This window comes from Amphibalanus amphitrite, unplaced genomic scaffold (assembly GCF_019059575.1).
Source record: "Amphibalanus amphitrite isolate SeventyFive unplaced genomic scaffold, NRLGWU_Aamphi_draft 001001F_arrow, whole genome shotgun sequence".
NCBI lineage: Eukaryota > Metazoa > Arthropoda > Thecostraca > Balanomorpha > Balanidae > Amphibalanus > Amphibalanus amphitrite.
The window spans coordinates 86,838-104,534 of NW_024882495.1; the positions used below are offsets into that span (position 1 = coordinate 86,838).

The 17,697-nt window shown below is 46.6% G+C and overlaps 1 protein-coding gene across 2 annotated transcripts in view; it reads right to left on the minus strand.

Moving 5' to 3' along the window:
• Positions 1 to 6,083: 6,083 nt before the first annotated feature.
• The window catches only part of LOC122369042 (histone-lysine N-methyltransferase PRDM9-like), a 99,381-nt gene continuing 87,767 nt past the window's right edge, over positions 6,084 to 17,697 (minus strand). The window contains exon 26 of one of the 2 annotated variants that reach the window (XM_043343407.1): positions 6,084 to 7,771. In XM_043343407.1, coding sequence (XP_043199342.1) covers positions 6,702 to 7,771 — 1,070 coding nt within the window. In that variant the 3' untranslated portion in view covers positions 6,084 to 6,701. Of the gene's footprint in view, positions 7,772 to 10,250; positions 11,156 to 17,697 lie in introns of those variants that run through there. The other variant, XM_043343405.1, reaches the window with a different exon arrangement.

Sequence of the window (17,697 nt, forward strand, 5' to 3'; positions counted from 1 at the left end):
AACTGTTGCGCTAAAAAAAATCAGGGGAGTGGCTTACTCGAGCGCTCATCAGTCAACTACCCGCAAGCGAATGGCATTTATGCCCTTCAGTTTCCGCTCGCTTGCGGTTTGGCATTTATGCAGGTACAAAATAGCGGCAAACGACCATTGAAGGTATGAGTTGCGTCTCTTGAGTCTTGTGCACTTAAAATAACTCTAAATCGAATATGAAAAGACAAAAAAGCTATAAAGCGGAAATGGTTAGCATTTACACATATTCAAAAGGCACCGTTGGACAAACTGTAGGAGCGCATAGCTGCAATACCAGGTTATAGAAATTTCCCTCATGTTAACCCGCGCCCGGCTGGGGGTCCTGGATTTCCACGCCCTGCTGGGGGGGGGAGGGTGTTTGAACACCCCCCTTCTAACTCGGTTCCTGGGCGACGTAGCGATACGCAGAAGGCGGCGTTCGAAAGAGCGTCAAAAATAATGACGAAATCATTTCGGTCAATTTTTTGGTCAGGTCAAAGGTCAGGTCACCAGAGGTCATTGAAGGCAAAATTTCGCCGATTTCCAGGTCGAATGTAGACAGTTTCCAAGAAGCCAACGCATAACTCGGGAACCAATAGAGCTACAGCGCCGCGGAAAAGCGCATTCGATAGCCCTATTAACGCCCTTTCTGAGTAATTTTCTCAGATTTGAGCGAACGTCAACGGTTTTGCCTGCAGGGGGCAAAAACTGCAAAAATAGCCGATTTTTTCGGAAAGTTTTTCTGCAATAACTTTTGACCCAAGTCTTGTACGAGCTTACTTTTACCGGCATCATGTTCCTCTCGTCAAGACGCATCGAATGAACTATAACTTGACCTTGAAAGGTCAACTTGAAAATTTGACCTCAGGTCAAGGTCATGACCTGACCGGAAAGGGTCATGTTGCATATCGGTCGATCCGTATCGTCGAGCTGAACACATCTAAGGCGTTTTCCTCGCTCTAGCATGCCTCTATCAAAAGTTATTTGCGAAAAACTGTTAGATACCATTCGTGACCTAAGATGACCTCAGGGCATAAACAGGGGTCACGGACACCATTTTCATGTTCAGTGTGTCTAAACCACTTGTAATTCAGTGTTTGGGAGTGTTTATAATGTCTTTCCTCTAAAAGAGGCGCATTTCAATTTTCTCCCATTGACTATGGGGAGGTCGCAAAATTGACCTGACCTTAGGTCATCGATATCAAAATTCTGAGGTAAACATTTCGTACATGCTATTGCTCTTAGCAATCGCTGAAAGTTTCAAAGCGATCGGTCACTCGGTGTAGCTATGACAGACATTGAAACTTTTTATGAGGCGAAGTCACTTCAAGTGACCTGGTGACCTGACCTTGAATGACCTTGGTCTGAAATTTTCACAACATGTGTAGAATTGATGTATAACAAGGTGTACCGAAAACGGCGGCGCTCCGCGCCGCCGTTTTTGAGATATTCGCGAAAAAACACAAGGGGGGGTGTTCAAACACCCCCCAGCAGGGCGCGGGTTAAGGGCACAAATTATGGAGGGGCAAGAATACTACGTTTGCCCCTCCTCCAAAAGTTTCTTATAGGGAACGATGCCTCCTCTGCCGCCCCGTATCCGTCGCCCCTGTAAGCGGTCACTGAAGGCCTGGGTTGCCGCTGCGTCACGTTGACGCTTAGGTATAATGCCTCCAAAACTACTATGGACGTCAAAGCCCTTGAGACCCCACTTTTTTGCGATAATTTTTAAATGCGTGAACTCTCGTTGACGATATTCTGGCAATGTGTGTTTCAGAACCTGCCGAAACTTTTATTACTAAGGTATTTTGACGCCAAACGATTGTGAAAGGTACTTCTCATTCACTCGTAATGTTAAATTTCACGGAACGAATCTTCTGTTTGGGTAACGGCTACGCACTCATGGGGCGGAGCCACGTAATGACGTCAGCGCTAAGCTCCGCCCTACCCCTCCGGCGCTCCTTGACTGGTGACCGGTCACTCGCATTTCGCGCTCCATCCAGGCTTGATGGTGGGCGGTAGCTGGTAGCGGTAGCGGGCGCTGGTAGATGATATTAAGAGCAGATGGCGCTGGTGGCAGGGCTCGAGTATGGCCGAACGCAAGTCTCTGCCCGGGCCTGAATTGACCCTAGCATTACGAGTGAATGAGAACTACCTTTCATAATCGTTTGGCGTCAAAATACCTTAGTAATAAAAGTTTCGGCTGGTTCTGAAACACACATTACCAGAATATCGTCAACGAGAGTTCACGCATTTAAAGATTATCGCAAAAAGTGGGGTCTCAAGGGGTTTGACGTCCATAGTAGGTTGAAGAGAGGAAAACTTCAATTGAACGCGAACTCTTGTCATTTATGAAAGGCAACGTATGATAAAGAATAGTTACATCTGGTTACATCTTCAGATGATCGAACAGAATAATCAGGTATATGGTTTCTTGTCTAAGTTTTGTCACAAATTATGGGGGGGGGGCAAAAAGATACTTTTGCCCTCCACGAATTTGCCAGGTGGCAGCTGCCCCCCCCTGCCACCCCCCCCCCCCCACCCCGAATCCGCCGCCCCTGGAGCTCAGCCGCACGGCCTCTCGCCCGTGTGCCGGTACGTATGAAGGGTAGGCCCGGCCCGTGTGCGGTACCCGTGTGCGGTATGAAGGGTGGACCCGGCCTAGCGAACCGTGCCGTACAGACGGAGCAGCCTTACGGCCGTTCCCCAGACCCCAGTGTGGATCCGCAAAGACGAAACAACACTTCAAAAACCGAAACATATCAACACGCGTTCATTCGGCCATGACAATATTCGAACTTGTAAGTCGAACATAAACAAAACACTGCAGCACTTAAAAAAGTACGTATTGGTTCATACACATATGTCCTGATGAAAACTCAGTACATTCTAGAGTTGCAAAGTTTTCCCCAAAGGCTGCTACCGGCACCCAAATGGTGTCGACCCGGGAGACGCGCGGCTCCGATGGCGGCGACCTGCATGTGCAGCGCTGCAGACTGTCATCGAGCCAGAGAGCCTTCTCATACCGCGGGGCGGTAACCTGGAATGGACTTCCACAGTCTGTCCGTGGCATGCCCACCCTCCGCGCCTTCAAGGCGGCGGTCAGAAAATGTGACAACACTTAGTGCTCCACTCACTTTACTCACTCGCTCATAGGCCTCATCTTCTTTTATCTGGTGTTTAACGTGTTTATAGTGTTTGCCTACTGCTTAATTTACTTTACTTTTAAAATGTAATGGCCTGGTGTTTTTAGGTATGTGTTTTAATCCTGTGTTTTAGTAATGTATCATCTGACGTGAGATCAGAATAGCCACTGCGTGGATGGTCTCTACAATAAACTCATACTCATACTCATACCACCCCGCCCCACAAAAATTTTCTGGGATACCGGCATGCTACCACGCCCCAAGCAAAAAAACCGCCAAATTACCGGCATACTAAAAAACCTGCATTCTTGATTCTAGCTTACCCCTACAAGAGATTCCACATTTTGGCATGCAGTACCTGTCCCACCCAGCAGCCATCCATTGTCCAACCACAAATACCAGCAGGCTGATTTTGGCTGAGTTGGCCACACAAATACCCAAAATTTTGAAACTCAATTTCAGTCTATACTGTTAAAATATCACCTGTAATCAAAGCGGTATTGCCTACAAAAAACTAACACATTCAGCAAAAAGGCGAGGACAAAAAGAACTTGAATTACTGAAATGTGTTTTTAACCCGCGCACCGACGGGGGTCTGCGCCAACTTCGCACCGACGGGGGGGGGCGGATGACCGCCCCCCCCCCCCCCGAGATCTCGAGAACGAAGCAAGATAGCGACAAGCGGTAAACGACATCGGATACGCACGGCCAAGATCTACAATTTTTACTAAGGTCATTTTCAGGTCAGGTCAAAGATGACGTCACAGGGGTCGAAAAAGTCAAAATGGCGGCGCTAGATATGGAGTTTTTCTCGAATAACTTTCGAATTAGTCAAGATAGGAACAAACTAAGGGCATCATCGTGATCCTCTCGTCAATCCGCATCGAATGATATATATGTTGACCTCGAAAGGTCAAGGTCAAAGGTTGACCTCAGGTCACGTGACCTCGAGGTCATCATGTATATCATTCGATGCGTCTTGACGAGCTGAACACAATGAGACCATCCACGCGTCTGTATCTTGTTCCTGTACGGAGTTATTGGCAAAAACCGCTGGTGACCTATGATGACGTCACATGACCTCACAGCTGCCCAACAGCAAAACAGACCTCAAGGTAGTGAAGGTTGATCGTATATGAAGTCATGTAAAGTATATGGGGCCATTCCGACCCGTTTTAGTGGTAAAAACAGGGAGTTGATTTTTCCCCCATTGACTTATAATGGGGAGGTCGCGAAATTGACCTGACCTTAGGTCACCGATATCAAAATTCCGAGATATACAAATTGTAGCTACTAATGACCTAATAATATCCTGCGACTTTCAAAGGCCTCCGACATCTACTGTAGCTGTGGCACGGTGACAAAGTTGCAAAAAAGTGACTTGAGGTTGGGTCATTCAAAGTGACCTGGTGACCTGACCTTTAAAGGTAGGAAGTTCAAACTTGCACACCATGTGTAAAATTGATGAGGTTATAGTCATACCAAATTTCGCGCCGCTACGCGCCGCGGTTTTCCCGCTATTCGCGAAAAACCTCAGGGGGGCGGATATCCGCCCCCCCCCCGTCGGTGCGCGGGTTAAAGACTGGACAGTGAGCACTGAGCAGTAATCACATTTACATTTCACAGGTGTTCTACTTTTCCACATTCTCCTAAAATGTTGCAGGCACCAGCCAAATGTTTAAAATCTAGATGGTCAAAACATAAACAAGTACAGATTCGGCCATCTTCCTAACTGAGGAAGCGAGATCAACATCTACTGTTTCCTATCCACCATGGCTTGCTGGTTCGTGAATAAGATACGAATCATGTAAAAAAATGAGTTAATAACTCACTGGTCCTGAGAACAGTCACCAAATAATATGTATAAAAACGATATCTTCCATCCTCTCCAACCTCAAACGGGAACAAACAAAAGGTTATGAAGGATTTCGAAACAAATGCGCCATAACAGAGGCTTTTAACCAGCTGAATAAAACGCTGCAAAAAAGAGGTTTACGACTGCAAGACACTGCCTCGTGAATCATTATATTAATAAAAATTATCCAACACAATATTAATTTATAATGAAATCAACAATGTGAGTGTAATTCACTACAAGAAAAATCATTTCTCTTCAGTTATTCAACCAAAAAAGGGTATATGAATAAATACCTTTTGCGTCATCAGATTACATCCATTCATTAGGGGGAGAGCATCTCAATCTTAAAAGTAAATCCTTGATTGTATTATTTTGCGCTACTTCGTGTCAATTATGCCTTCATGATGTGTTTTCTTGTAAAGATAAGACAAAATGTCAGTTCAAATCCATTTTCATTTAATTATGGGACCAAAGTCAGGCTCAGGGCTACCTAACACCTGCCTTTTCAGCTGGATTGTCAGTGTCAAATTCTTTGTAGAGTTTCTCAGACCACATCTCATGATCTCAAGACTCAAGGCCAGTTTCCAAACAATGTGTTTTTTTTTTGGTGTTTTGATTCTGCCTTTTCCCCTAGGGAAAGTTGTCATGAACATTTATTTATTTTATTGTGTTATTACCTACCATTAGACTTACTAATTGATCGTGCTTTTGCAACATGAATGAGTACCATTCCAATTCTTCCTTTTGTAGACCACAGTAGATTCTTGACAATTCTAATTATAACCAAGCCTGTGAAATGCTGAGGTCCATGTGTTACCCCTACCCTTAGCAATGGAACTTCTACCACAAAATGTATCTTGCAGTGGTTAATATTGCTGTTTTATTACAATTTGAGAGCCTCTTAGTGTCCAAAGTTTGAATCTTTTGCTGATTTTTTTTTTTGCACAAAATCAAAAATACCGGCATGCTACCGGCAAGACATGCCAGATACCACGAAAAAACCTGCGGTAGTGAAAAATTACCGGCATGCCGGTAGTGCGGTAGGGAAATTTTGCAACTCTAGTACATTCCTCTATCTAGCCATGCTACTTTTATTTCACTCTTTGGCGGCACGTTATCTGCCGAAGGCGGCAAGACCAGAAACATAGCAGTGACGCCTGTAGATACAGAAAGCACATATCTAAGAGTAGCTGCGTTTACATAGGATGAACAGAAACCTGTAAGATTTAAACGACATGCCGACATACATTTGACCCGCGACTTGTCGACAAAGGCTGTGAAGAAAATAGGAAATACTGCAAATACTGGAGTGATTTGAAGACACAAAAAGAGGCACTATCTAAATATAACTGGATATTATCCACAAATCATAGCGCTACAGCGCTTAAAAAACGACACTTCTTTTCTAACCCTAAGCGAACAGTTTCAACACAACGACTGAATCATCCTTATTAGCAATGAAGAAGCCAGACGTGACACCGGTAGCCACGACGCTCATAAGCGAGAATCACAAATTAAACACTAAAATCAAACGTACGGCGGCCACTCATGCATTTCAAGGACAAGTCTCAGCGTTGTACCTACTTCGCCAATCCCTCCATTTGCCGCATCGGTCATAACAGTGTATTACATAATTCCCAAAACTGTGTACCAGTTTCAAGTGACTTTCTATGTGCCGAACTACTGAACCGTTAAATAGTAGTTGCAGCAGTACAGCCGCTCTTCGCGTGGGTCTGCATGTGTTTGGTGAGATTTCCTCGTTGAGCAAACCGGGCCTGGCAATGTGAACAGCCGTACGGCCGCTCCCCCGTGTGGGTCCGCATGTGTTTGCTGAGATTTCCCCGTAGAGCAAAACGGGCCTGGCAATGTGAACAGCCGAACGGCCGCTCCCCCGTGTGGGTCCGCATGTGTTTGCTGAGATTTCCCCGTAGAGCAAACCGGGCCTGGCAACGTGAGCAGCCGTACGGCCGCTCCCCCGTGTGGGTCCGCATGTGTATATTGAGGGTTGACCGACGAGTGAACCGTGAAAGACACACAGAGCAACTGAAAGGCCGCTCTCCGCTGTGAGTCAGCATGTGCGTATTGAGGTGCGATCGTCGAGTGAAGCGTGCCTTGCAGATGGAGCAGCAGTGCGGCTGTTCACAAAATGCAGCAGCAGCAGTGTGGGTCCGCATGTGTTTATTAAAACCTGATCGGTCAGTGAACCGTGCCGTGCAAATAGAGCAGCCGAAAGGTCGCTCCCCCGTGTGGGTCCGCATGTGTGTGATGAGGTATGACCGTTGAGTGAACCGTGCCTTGCAGATGGAGCAGCCATATGGCCGCTCCCCAGTGTGAGTGCGCATATGGTTGATGAGGTTTGACCGCGTAGTGAACCGTGCAGTGCAGATGGAGCAGCCGTGTGGCCGCTCCCCCGTGTGGGTCCGCATGTGGGTGTTGAGAGTTGACCGTCGAGTGAACCGCGCCATACAGATGGAGCAGCCGTACGGCTGCACTCCAGTGTGAGTCAGCATGTGTGCCGTGAGGTGTGACCGTTGAGTGAACCGTGCCGTACAGACATCACAGCGGTGCGGCCGTTCCCCAGTGTGAGTCCTTCGATGGTGTTTCATGTTTCTGGACTTGTCGGTCGAGTACTGACACCACTCGCACTTGAATCTCCCGTTCCTGCCGATATGGCCGTGACTTCTCTTCACGTGTCTGTCCAGATGTTGCTGTCCCAGACATCGGAAGTCGCAGTGGGGACATTGGACCGAACCACTGATGCCTGAAGAATACACAAGAAGAAGAAAGGCCATTAAAAACGTTCCATGCCAAACAGGTCGCACATACACTGGAACAATCACGACGCCGAGAGAAGACCCAAGCAGCTGGTGGTCGCGTTTCCAGGTCACCTTGGTGGGCGCAGTATAAGCGGTGAGCGGCTATGTGGACGCGACAAGCCATCAACGCCCATGAGTTGATCGGATCCGTTTGTCGTGCGAAATACAGCCTTCACAAACGGAACGCTGAGTTCATAAAGAATAGTTCCCCCGCCATTTACTTAGCATTTTCTTTTTTTATACATAAACAATGCAAACCAATAGCAAACACAAAACATTGAAATAGGTAGTAACACTACAAGGTAGCCAAAAATTGATAAATACTGTCTGTTTATTTTGCCATGGCAATATTTGTGCTTGCATACAAAATTCCATAATAATAACTGTACCTATAGTTTATGTAGTACGTATTACGTAGGTATAACTTCATAAACGTGTCTTTGCGCATGCTCAGCACATCCATATATACCTACAACAATGCAACATTTCATATCAGCCTTTGGCGGCACGTAGTCTGGGTAAGGTGGCACGGCAGAAAACACCCAGACAGGCTTAGAGGTACCTACAGACAGCACCTATCAACAATAGCCGTGTTTATGTACACGATGAAATGAGTCTAGAAATTTGCATAGCATGTCGACCTACGTGAGACCGGCGCTTTGTCGACAAAGACTGCGCACACGGAATGCTTCAAATTCTGGATGGAGTCAAAGCTATACAAAGAAGCATTATTTCAATACAACCGTACATTCTCAACAAATTATAGCCCTACGGCGCTATAAGAAAGCGACGCTCCTTACCTCCTATGTAAAAGGGGGCTAGTTAAAAAAAAAAAACAAAAAAACACACAACTGAGTCACCCTGAAAAAGTATACTATACAGAAAGCAGATATGACACGGGTAGCCACGAAGCTTACAAACCAGAATCACAGCTATCACACTAACATCAAACGTACAACGGCGGCCTGTCATTACTTGTTGGCACTTCTCGGTAGGTACTGTACAGGGTGTCCCAAAGTTCGTTCTCACCTTATATTTGCATGTAAAAGAGTACATTGCGTTTTGATATGTTTATGACCCCTCAATGTGCTCGTCATTTCATAAGCAAACACATGAATACATGCTGCGGCATGCCAACTGGCATGTTTGGCAGCATAGCAGGCTTGAAGTTAGCCAAGACTGACTTGACATGCGCCGTGAGCTCGTCGAGGCTGGAACAGCGCTTCGCTTCGACGAGCCTCGATTTCAATTTTTCCAATACATTTTTATGAAATTTCGATCCGATGAGGTGCCTGGCATGTGGTCTTGCCACAAACGCCTGTCACAGTCTCCTTGCACTGCTTTTAAGCTTTGCTTGACCTCTGTACTGATGCACTGTCTTGCTTGAAGATGGGCCTACGACCTCCCGGGTGTCATTTTCTCCTCCAAAAATGTGTTCATACTTGCGGTTCGAGTTAGCTGAAACTCCTCCTAGATCTTCAGTTCTTGGTGAAGCATTCTGCGTCCCAACAGTGTTTCTGGAGTATCAATCGCAACCTGCTCAGCGTCTGGACGCATATTACCCACATTACGGTGACCCTGGCCTTTTGCATAGGAATAAAGCGGGATGACACGAAGGCCTTTACCGTCGCCCATATGGGACCGTTTTGGGGTTGGACGGGTGTTTTATCTCGAACACGGACTAGGTAGTCCAGATGACCACATTGATGTCATCGGCCCTCCAGTTTTTTTAGCCTCAGGCATAACGAAACAAATGTTTGGCCATTTTAAGACATTCTCGACTGTTTTGCGTCCTCCGGTAAGTTTAAGCCCAAGTGACCGTGAGTTATGTACCCCGAAATAATACTCTTAGACAGCTGGTAATCCATCCTGAAAAGCCTGCTTACCAACTTTCTAACGCTAAGACCTTTTTGACGGCCACTTTGGCGCCACATATTTTTGGCCACATGGCTCACTCCTGAGAGGTGACAAAAATAGAGCATAAACTTGCAGCGATTGACTCCCGACAAATCATCGGCGTCACTTGCTGACTGTGCGTCCAGTTAGCGACAGACATTGGCTACAGACTGGATGGCCTCAATCACCCTCAACCGTCGTGAATGGCCCAGTGCGGACTAAATACCGAGACGTTCCCGTATCGGAGACCTCTATGCTGCGGGGTAAGGCGCCTCCACAGAAGTGAACTCTCTAGCAAAAAAAAAAAATATTGTCTAGACGAACGAGTTACCGTGAAGCATATTCACAGTTGCAATGGCAACCCCAAAAGCTAAGTTCCAAAATAAATCAAGCGAGGCCTTAAATAAGAGAGCCTCTTAAAGAAAAATATAGGTGAGAAGGAACTTATGGGACACCCTGTATTTCGCCAATCAAACCATTTACCGCATTGGAGATACCTGTTATTCTCCAACCGTGTACCGTATATTGTGTCAAACTGTCGAGCCGTTACACAGGAGTAGCAGCAGTGTGACCACTCTTCGCGTGGGTTCGCATGTGTCTGGTGAGAGTTGCCCGTTGAGCAAACCGTGCCGCACAGGTTGAGCAGCCATACGGCCGTTCCCCCGTGTGGGTACGCATGTGTTTTGTTAGGGTAGACCGTTCAGTGAACCGTGCCGTGCAAATGGAGCAGCCGTACAGCCGCTCCCCTTTATGAGTTCGCATGTGTCCAGTGAGGGTGGACCGATGAGCGAACCATGCCGTGCAGATGGAGCAGCCGTAAGGCCGCTCCCCCGTGTGGGCCCGCATGTGTGTAGTGAGGGCGGAGCGTGTAGTGAACCGTGCCGTACAGACAGAGCAGCCGAACGGCTTCTCCCCAGTGTGGGTGCGCATGTGTGCCGTGAGGTGTGACCGGTTAGTGAACCGGGCCTGGCAGTGTGAGCAGTCGTACGGCCGCTCCCCCGTGTGAGTCCGCATGTGTTTGATTAGACTTGATCGTCGAGCGAACCGTGCCATGCAAATGGAGCAGCTGTACGGCCGCTCCTTCGTGTGGGTTCGCATGTGTCCGGTGAGTTTTGACCGTTCAGTGAATTGTGCCTTGCAGAGGGAGCAGACATACGGCCGTTCTCCCGTATGGGTCGGCGTGTGTGTGGTGAGAGTGGACCGCTGAGCAAACCGTGCCGTACAGATAGAGCAGCAGTGGGGTCGCTCCCCCGTGTGAGTCTTCCGGTGACGTTTTATGTCTGTGGACCTGTCGGTCGAGTAACGACACCGCTCGCACTTGAATCTTCCGCTCCTGCCCAAGTATTTGTGACTTGTCTTCACGTGTCCGTCCAGATGTTGTTGTCCCAGACATCGGAAGTCGCAGTGGGGACATTGCACCGAGCCACTGATGCCTGAAGAATACACAAGAAGAAGAAAGGCCATTAAAAACGTTCCATGCCAACAGGTCGCACATACACTGGAACAATCACGACGCCGAGAGAAGACCCAAGCAGCTGGTGGTCGCGTTTCCAGGTCACCTTGGTGGTCGCCGTGGGCGGTAGCGGCAATGTTGACGCGACAAGTCATCCAGGGGCGGATCCAAGGGGGGGGGGGCCAACGGGGCCATGCCCCCCCCCCAAGACGGTCAAAGGGGGGGGGGGCATACTATCTTTTGGCCCCCCCAAGACATAAGTCAAGAAAACTAAAACATTCTCAAAGTTCCTATGCTGAAAAACTGAAATATTGCTTTGATCTTGATGATTGAGTGACCTTGGGGCAAACGTGAAAAACTCTGCCAACCAGAGTCAAAATGGCCTGTGCCGGCGAGGGTTACCATGTAGGAGAAATCGACATGATATCACATTGTTATTCGCATTCATAGGCACGTGTTCTGTATTGTGTACTGGTTGGTTTTAATTGCAAATTTGTTGGAAAATTAGATTGTCTTTGAGCACTTTTTTAAAGAAAAAGGTATTTTTAATGTTTGCCGTGGCCAAATGTGTGATTCTTGTCAGAAAACTGAGGAATGATCATAACATAACAACACTGAGTATAATCAACTTAACCCTCGCATGTGTAGGGGGGGGGGGTCGGATGGACCCCCCCCATGGTTTTTCGCGAATAACTCGCGTAAAAAGCGGCCGATCGCGACGAAACTTTCAGTACCCTCACATTGATCAATTTTACACCTACCCTGAAAATTTCATGACCTTGACCCAAATGACCTTTGACCTGTGACCTCTTTTCCGAGACCATGTTTGGCCGGAATCGCGATTCTGCGTATGTCGGCTCGTATTAGCCGCGTGTTTGGAAGCTTTTCGTGGTTTCAAACGTTCAAACATGTGATTTGATGTTGCTTCCATGTATTAGGGTGGGTGTCAAGGTCACCTGAAGGTCAGGTCAGGTCATTGACCTTTGGTGACCTCGGGTGACCTCGGTTCACTTTTTCGAGCTGTACATGTTTCTAGGCTAGTTTTTGGAGCTGAATTCGAATTTAGCAACCATTTGAACATTTACGAAGTAGTTTTGGTGCCTTCGTAACATGTTACGAAGCTGTCAGAGGCGGTTGACACGTACTACGAATACCCGTCACGACGCCTACTGGTTGACCTGACCTGACCTGACCCGACCTGGTCTAAATGCTTAAAGACATCATCTGTGATCAAAACTAACACGATATTCGTGATCAGCACCCCGAAAAACCCCTTGGCAGCCACACTTTACGACTTTCTAACAGGTCCCGATTTTCCCGACTTTGGGTCATTGACCTGACCTGGAAGGTCAACCAATGACCTAGGACCTTAAAATTGGGTATCATCGGCTTCCTCTCGTCACGGGCAACACGCTCGTTTTTTTCCGCGAAGCTCTAGCTCGATCAGGGGCCAAACGGCAAGGGGGGGGTCCAACCGACCCCCCCCCCCTACACGTTAGAAGCTGGCAAACGCCGCACACATGCGAGGGTTAAGCTTGAGAAATTTCAGAAGCTTTTTAATAGCTGAAGCTTCTTCATAGATCATTAACACTATTAACCAGTAGCTTTCTTGTCTCATACCTGAAGGTATATGGATTTAAACCTCTCCCGTATTGGCGTTTTGTCAGCCGCGAACGTATGGGGGGGGGGGTCCGTTGCCCCCATTGCCGTTTGGCCGCTGGTCCAGCTAGAGCTTCGCGAAAAAAAAAACGAGCGTGCTGCGTGTGACGAGAGGAAGACGATGATACCCAATTTAAGGTCCTAGGTCATTGGTTCATGGTTGACCTTCCAGTTCAGGTCAATGACCCACAAGTCGGGAAAATTGGGACCTGTTAGAGCGTCGTAAGTGTGGCTGAGCTTTTTCGGGGTGCTGATCACCAATATCGTGTTAGTGTTGATCCCAGAAGATGTCTTCATGCATTTAGGCCAGGTCGTGTCAGGTCAACCAGTAGTGGTCCTGCCGGGTATTCGTAGTACGTGTCACTGTCAACCGTCTCTGACAGCTTCGTAACATGTTACGAAGGCACCAAAAGTACTTTGTAAATGTTCAAATGGTTGCTGAATTCGAATTCAGCTCCAAAAACTAGCCTAGAAATATGTAAAACTCGAAAAAGTGAACTGAGGTCATCAAAGGTCAATGACCTGACCTGACCTTCAGGTGACCTTCACACCCATCCAAATGCATAAGACCAACATCATATCACATGTTTGAACGCTTGAAACCACGAACAGACTGCAAACGCGCGGCTAATGCGAGCCACCATACGCCGAATCGCGATCCCGGCCAAGCATGGTCTCGAGAAATAGGTCACAGGTCAAAGGTCACTTGGGTCAGGGTAATTAAAGTTTTAGGGTAGATGCAAAATTGATTAACTCGAGGGTACTGAAAGTTTCGTCGCGATTAGCCGTTTTTACGCGAGTTATTCGCGAAAAACCGAGGGGGTGGGGTCTGTTCGACCCCTCCCCCTATACGGGCGAGGATTAACCCGCGCCCCGCTGGGGGGGGGGGGGGGCAGAATCTGCCCCGGGTGCGTATTATTTAGGCCAGGGTTCATAATGTCCAGGGCACAATGTGTCCAGTGCTCGAAATGGCCAGTGCCTTGAATTGGCCCGTGTTCACATTGTCCAGGGATTACATGGTCCAAATGTGGCCAACTGGCTGCAGATAGGGTAAATTCAAAGAGGCCAGGGTTCATAATGTCCAGGGCACGATGTGTCCTGTGTTCGAAATGGCCAGGGTTCATAATGTCCAGGGTACGATGTGTCCAGTGTTCGAAATGGCCAGGGTTCATAATGTCCAGGGCACGATGTGTCCAGTGTTCAAAATGGCCAGTGCCTTGAATGGGCCAGAGTTCATAGTGTCCAGGGATTACATAGTCAACCCAACCCAACCCAACCAAACCTAACCTAACCTAACCTAACCTAACCTAACCTAACCTAACCTAATCTAACCTAACCTAACCTAACCTAACCTAACCTAACCTAACCTAACCTAACCTAAGGTAATGATGTTTGCCTACCGGGGATAAGGAAATAGTTTCTCGCATGAATAGATTGCAAGCAATAGTAAATCAAATATTTTTAGGTTAAGTGGTTATGCATCAGGCTTCAGGCCTTCGGCCTGAAGCCAGATACATAACCACTTAACCTAAAAATATTTGATTTACTATTGCCTGTAATCTCTCCTAAGGCATTGCCTTCGGCACTGCACTGCTTCGCATTGAGCTGGTTCCGTGTTTTTTACATAATGACGTCACTATCAGTGACTATATAATCCCTGGACATTATGCACTCTGGCCCATTCAAGGCACTGGCCATTTTGAACACTGGACATATCGTGCCCTGGACATTATGAACCCTGGCCATTTCGAACACTGGACACATCGTGTCCTGGACATTATGAACCCTGGCCATTTCGAACACTGGACACATCGTGCCCTGGACATTATGAACCCTGGCCTCTTTGAATATACCCTATCTGCAGCCAGTTGGCCGCATTTGGACCATGCAATCCCTGGACATTATGAACTCTGGCCCATTCAAGGCACTGGCCATTCCGACACTGGGCATATCGTACCCTGGACATTATGAACCCTGGCCAGAATGAATGCTCCCCATCTGCCCCCCTCCCGTTTTTCGCCAATAACTTCTAAACGCGTTACGCCAGCGACGTCAAACTTTCAGTACCTTATCATACATCAATTTGACACGTTCCCTGAAAATTTGAGCGAAATCCGTCGGAAAATTTTTGAGAAATTGACGTTTAAGTGACGTCATGTTCGCCATTTTCGCCTCAAAAACGGCAAAATTTCAAACGCCGCTAACATCTTCATTTTTAAAGGAATCAAGACGTAACAAAAAAGGTTATACGTGATTTTACTTTGTCTATCAAATGGCTATCTCGGTTTTTGAAAATTTTGGATTTTGGCCAAAATTTTTCCAAAAAACTGACTTTTTTGGGAAAATATTTATAAAATCCAAAATTTTGAGTTTATCGAAAAAACCGGAATATATGTCAAAGAAGTGGTCTATGTGCACCTACATACCAAATTTTAGAAGAATCGGTTCAAAAATGTGGGAGTTATTCAAAATTTTATGACGTCACGACACACAAAATTTTTGAAAAATGATTTTTTTTTTGGAAGTTCTAGACCTCATACGGAAACAAAAATAGCACCATTCGATTCGCCGTGAAAAACTGCATCGGATAGACACCTTTTTAGGCCTTAACAACCAACTTCAAAATTTGACCTAACTTGACCTGACCTTGACCTGACCTCGACCTGAAATTCATCCAGAGGTGTTCCATATCACTTATTGAGTGTGCCTATTGAATTCCATGAGTAAAATGACCCATAAAACATGTGTCGCACATGCTCTTTTCTATATTTTGTTTTTGGTGACCTGACCTGACCTGACCTGACCTTGACCTTGACCTTTGAATGACATTGTGTGCAACGAATATTGTCTTGGTAGTCTAAGAACACGTTTTGGGCAATCATTCTCAGTCCATTCTTCGGCAACTACGGTGCAAGGCCGATGCTGTCGAAACTTGCATTTTGTACCCTTGACCTGACCTTGACCTGACCTCTGACCTACTTAAGCAAAAAAAATTGGGCTCTTAAGATCCGCCTTGTTGAGAGCTTTCGATTGCCGTTTTCCCCGTCTTTCTACGACCATCGGTTCGGAAGTTAGACAGGGGGGCAGAATCTGCCCCCCCCCCCCCCAGCAGGGCGCGTATGGCTGAATAGCCCAGCGGGGCGCGGGTTAACAGAGGAAGACACAATTTCCCCTTACCTGTACTTGTTTTTGAAGGGTTTCAAGCGTCATTTTGAGAAGGTGCTTTATTCAGTTAGGGGGTGCATGTGCACCCCTAAAACCCCTAATGCTCCACCATATGTCACTAACTAAATACACTATTTGAAGTTATACTTAATGACACATGGGTAGTTTTCACTCAACATAGTAGGATAATGAAGCATTAAATGCAAAATTAGAGCTTGAGATTGTCCGGCATTTAGCCCAACAGGATACCTCTTCAATCGTCCTAGCTGAATCCAGCATAAGCTCAGCTTGTCTGAACTCGGACACACCATCAACATTGCCGAGTCTGAATTTGAGCTCGACGCCGGGCCATGGGCCTGAACTTTGTGGTCATGGGAGCGGGAGCTGGGGGTCAGTGAGGGTAGCCTGCCCCCACAACTCTGGGGCCGTGGGGGCTCCGCCCCACAACTTTTCATAGGGCTAGGAACCGTCGGGGCAGCTTGCCCTCCCTGAATTAGCGGTTGTGGGTCACAAAGGAAAACTAAAGGGAAGAAAACATTTAAGAAAAAAATCCCCCTCTTTACCTGGCTTGACAGCTCATGTGGAAGATTTAAGCCTTTATTCTACGTTACCAAAAAGGTAGTTCCTTGACTCAGCTGAGACAAAATATCTCACTTTTTGCAAATGTTTTCGTTTCGTTTTTTTTTTTTTCGATGAAAAGGCGAAGGGTGAAAAATAAGTGACCTAAAACCGGTGAGAAAACTAGATTTGGGGGTACCCTAGGTTTGGCTAGTCCCAACCGGTTGGCCCCCCCAAGACGGCCGGCTGGATCCGCCCTTGAAGTCATCAGCTTTCCATGAGTTGATCCGTTTGTCGTTCGACATACAGCCATCAGAAAGGGAACGCTGAGCTCGTACAGAATAGTTCACTTGCCCTTTATTAACTATATCACAGGGTCAGAAATCCGACCCAACTTAACCATAAAGTGAAGGGCCTATTTGACAACACCAAGGAATAAAAATTTGAAAGATAAAGAGAGGACAAAACACAATCAATTTTTTCTCTAAGGAATGTCCCTATTTTGGAAAACTCCACCGTGGCACGCACGGGGCATTCCACGTCAAATCAAACACCAAAATCCGTCATCCCCTTCGATTTTTCTGAAAATTTGTAGGCAGACTGGGCATGGTTCAAAACTGAGTTATAAACGTATAATATTTTCGAAATTTGATAACGTATCGCTGAGATATAGGTCATCGAATATAGCGAAAAATGCCACACATCCAATTTTTTAAATGGCTATAACTCTGGTTCCTTTTCTGGTATCAAAATGATATTAACAGGGTCTTATAGGCAATTGATAAGGCTTTGATTTTTAATTATAAAATTAAATTGAAGTGACCTTGAAATGCATTTGACCTTGAATTAAAACAGAAAAATTTAAATAGCAAAAAACACGTCACCTTCGATTTGGGTAATTTTTACATATTACGTCCGTCACAATGTTCCTAACCATCTGTGAAAAAAATTGGAGTGGGCCATTCATAACTTTCGCGGCAAACGCCGTTTTCATGCATCAACATCACGCAACCGCGCGTGACCTTGAAAGACAGAGTCAAGACATGCTTGCTTGTGTACACTTTCTGAAATGAATGATTGCTGATTAGTGAAATCCCAAACTCTGCGAGAATGGAAATGCATAGTCATCGTAGTCAAGCA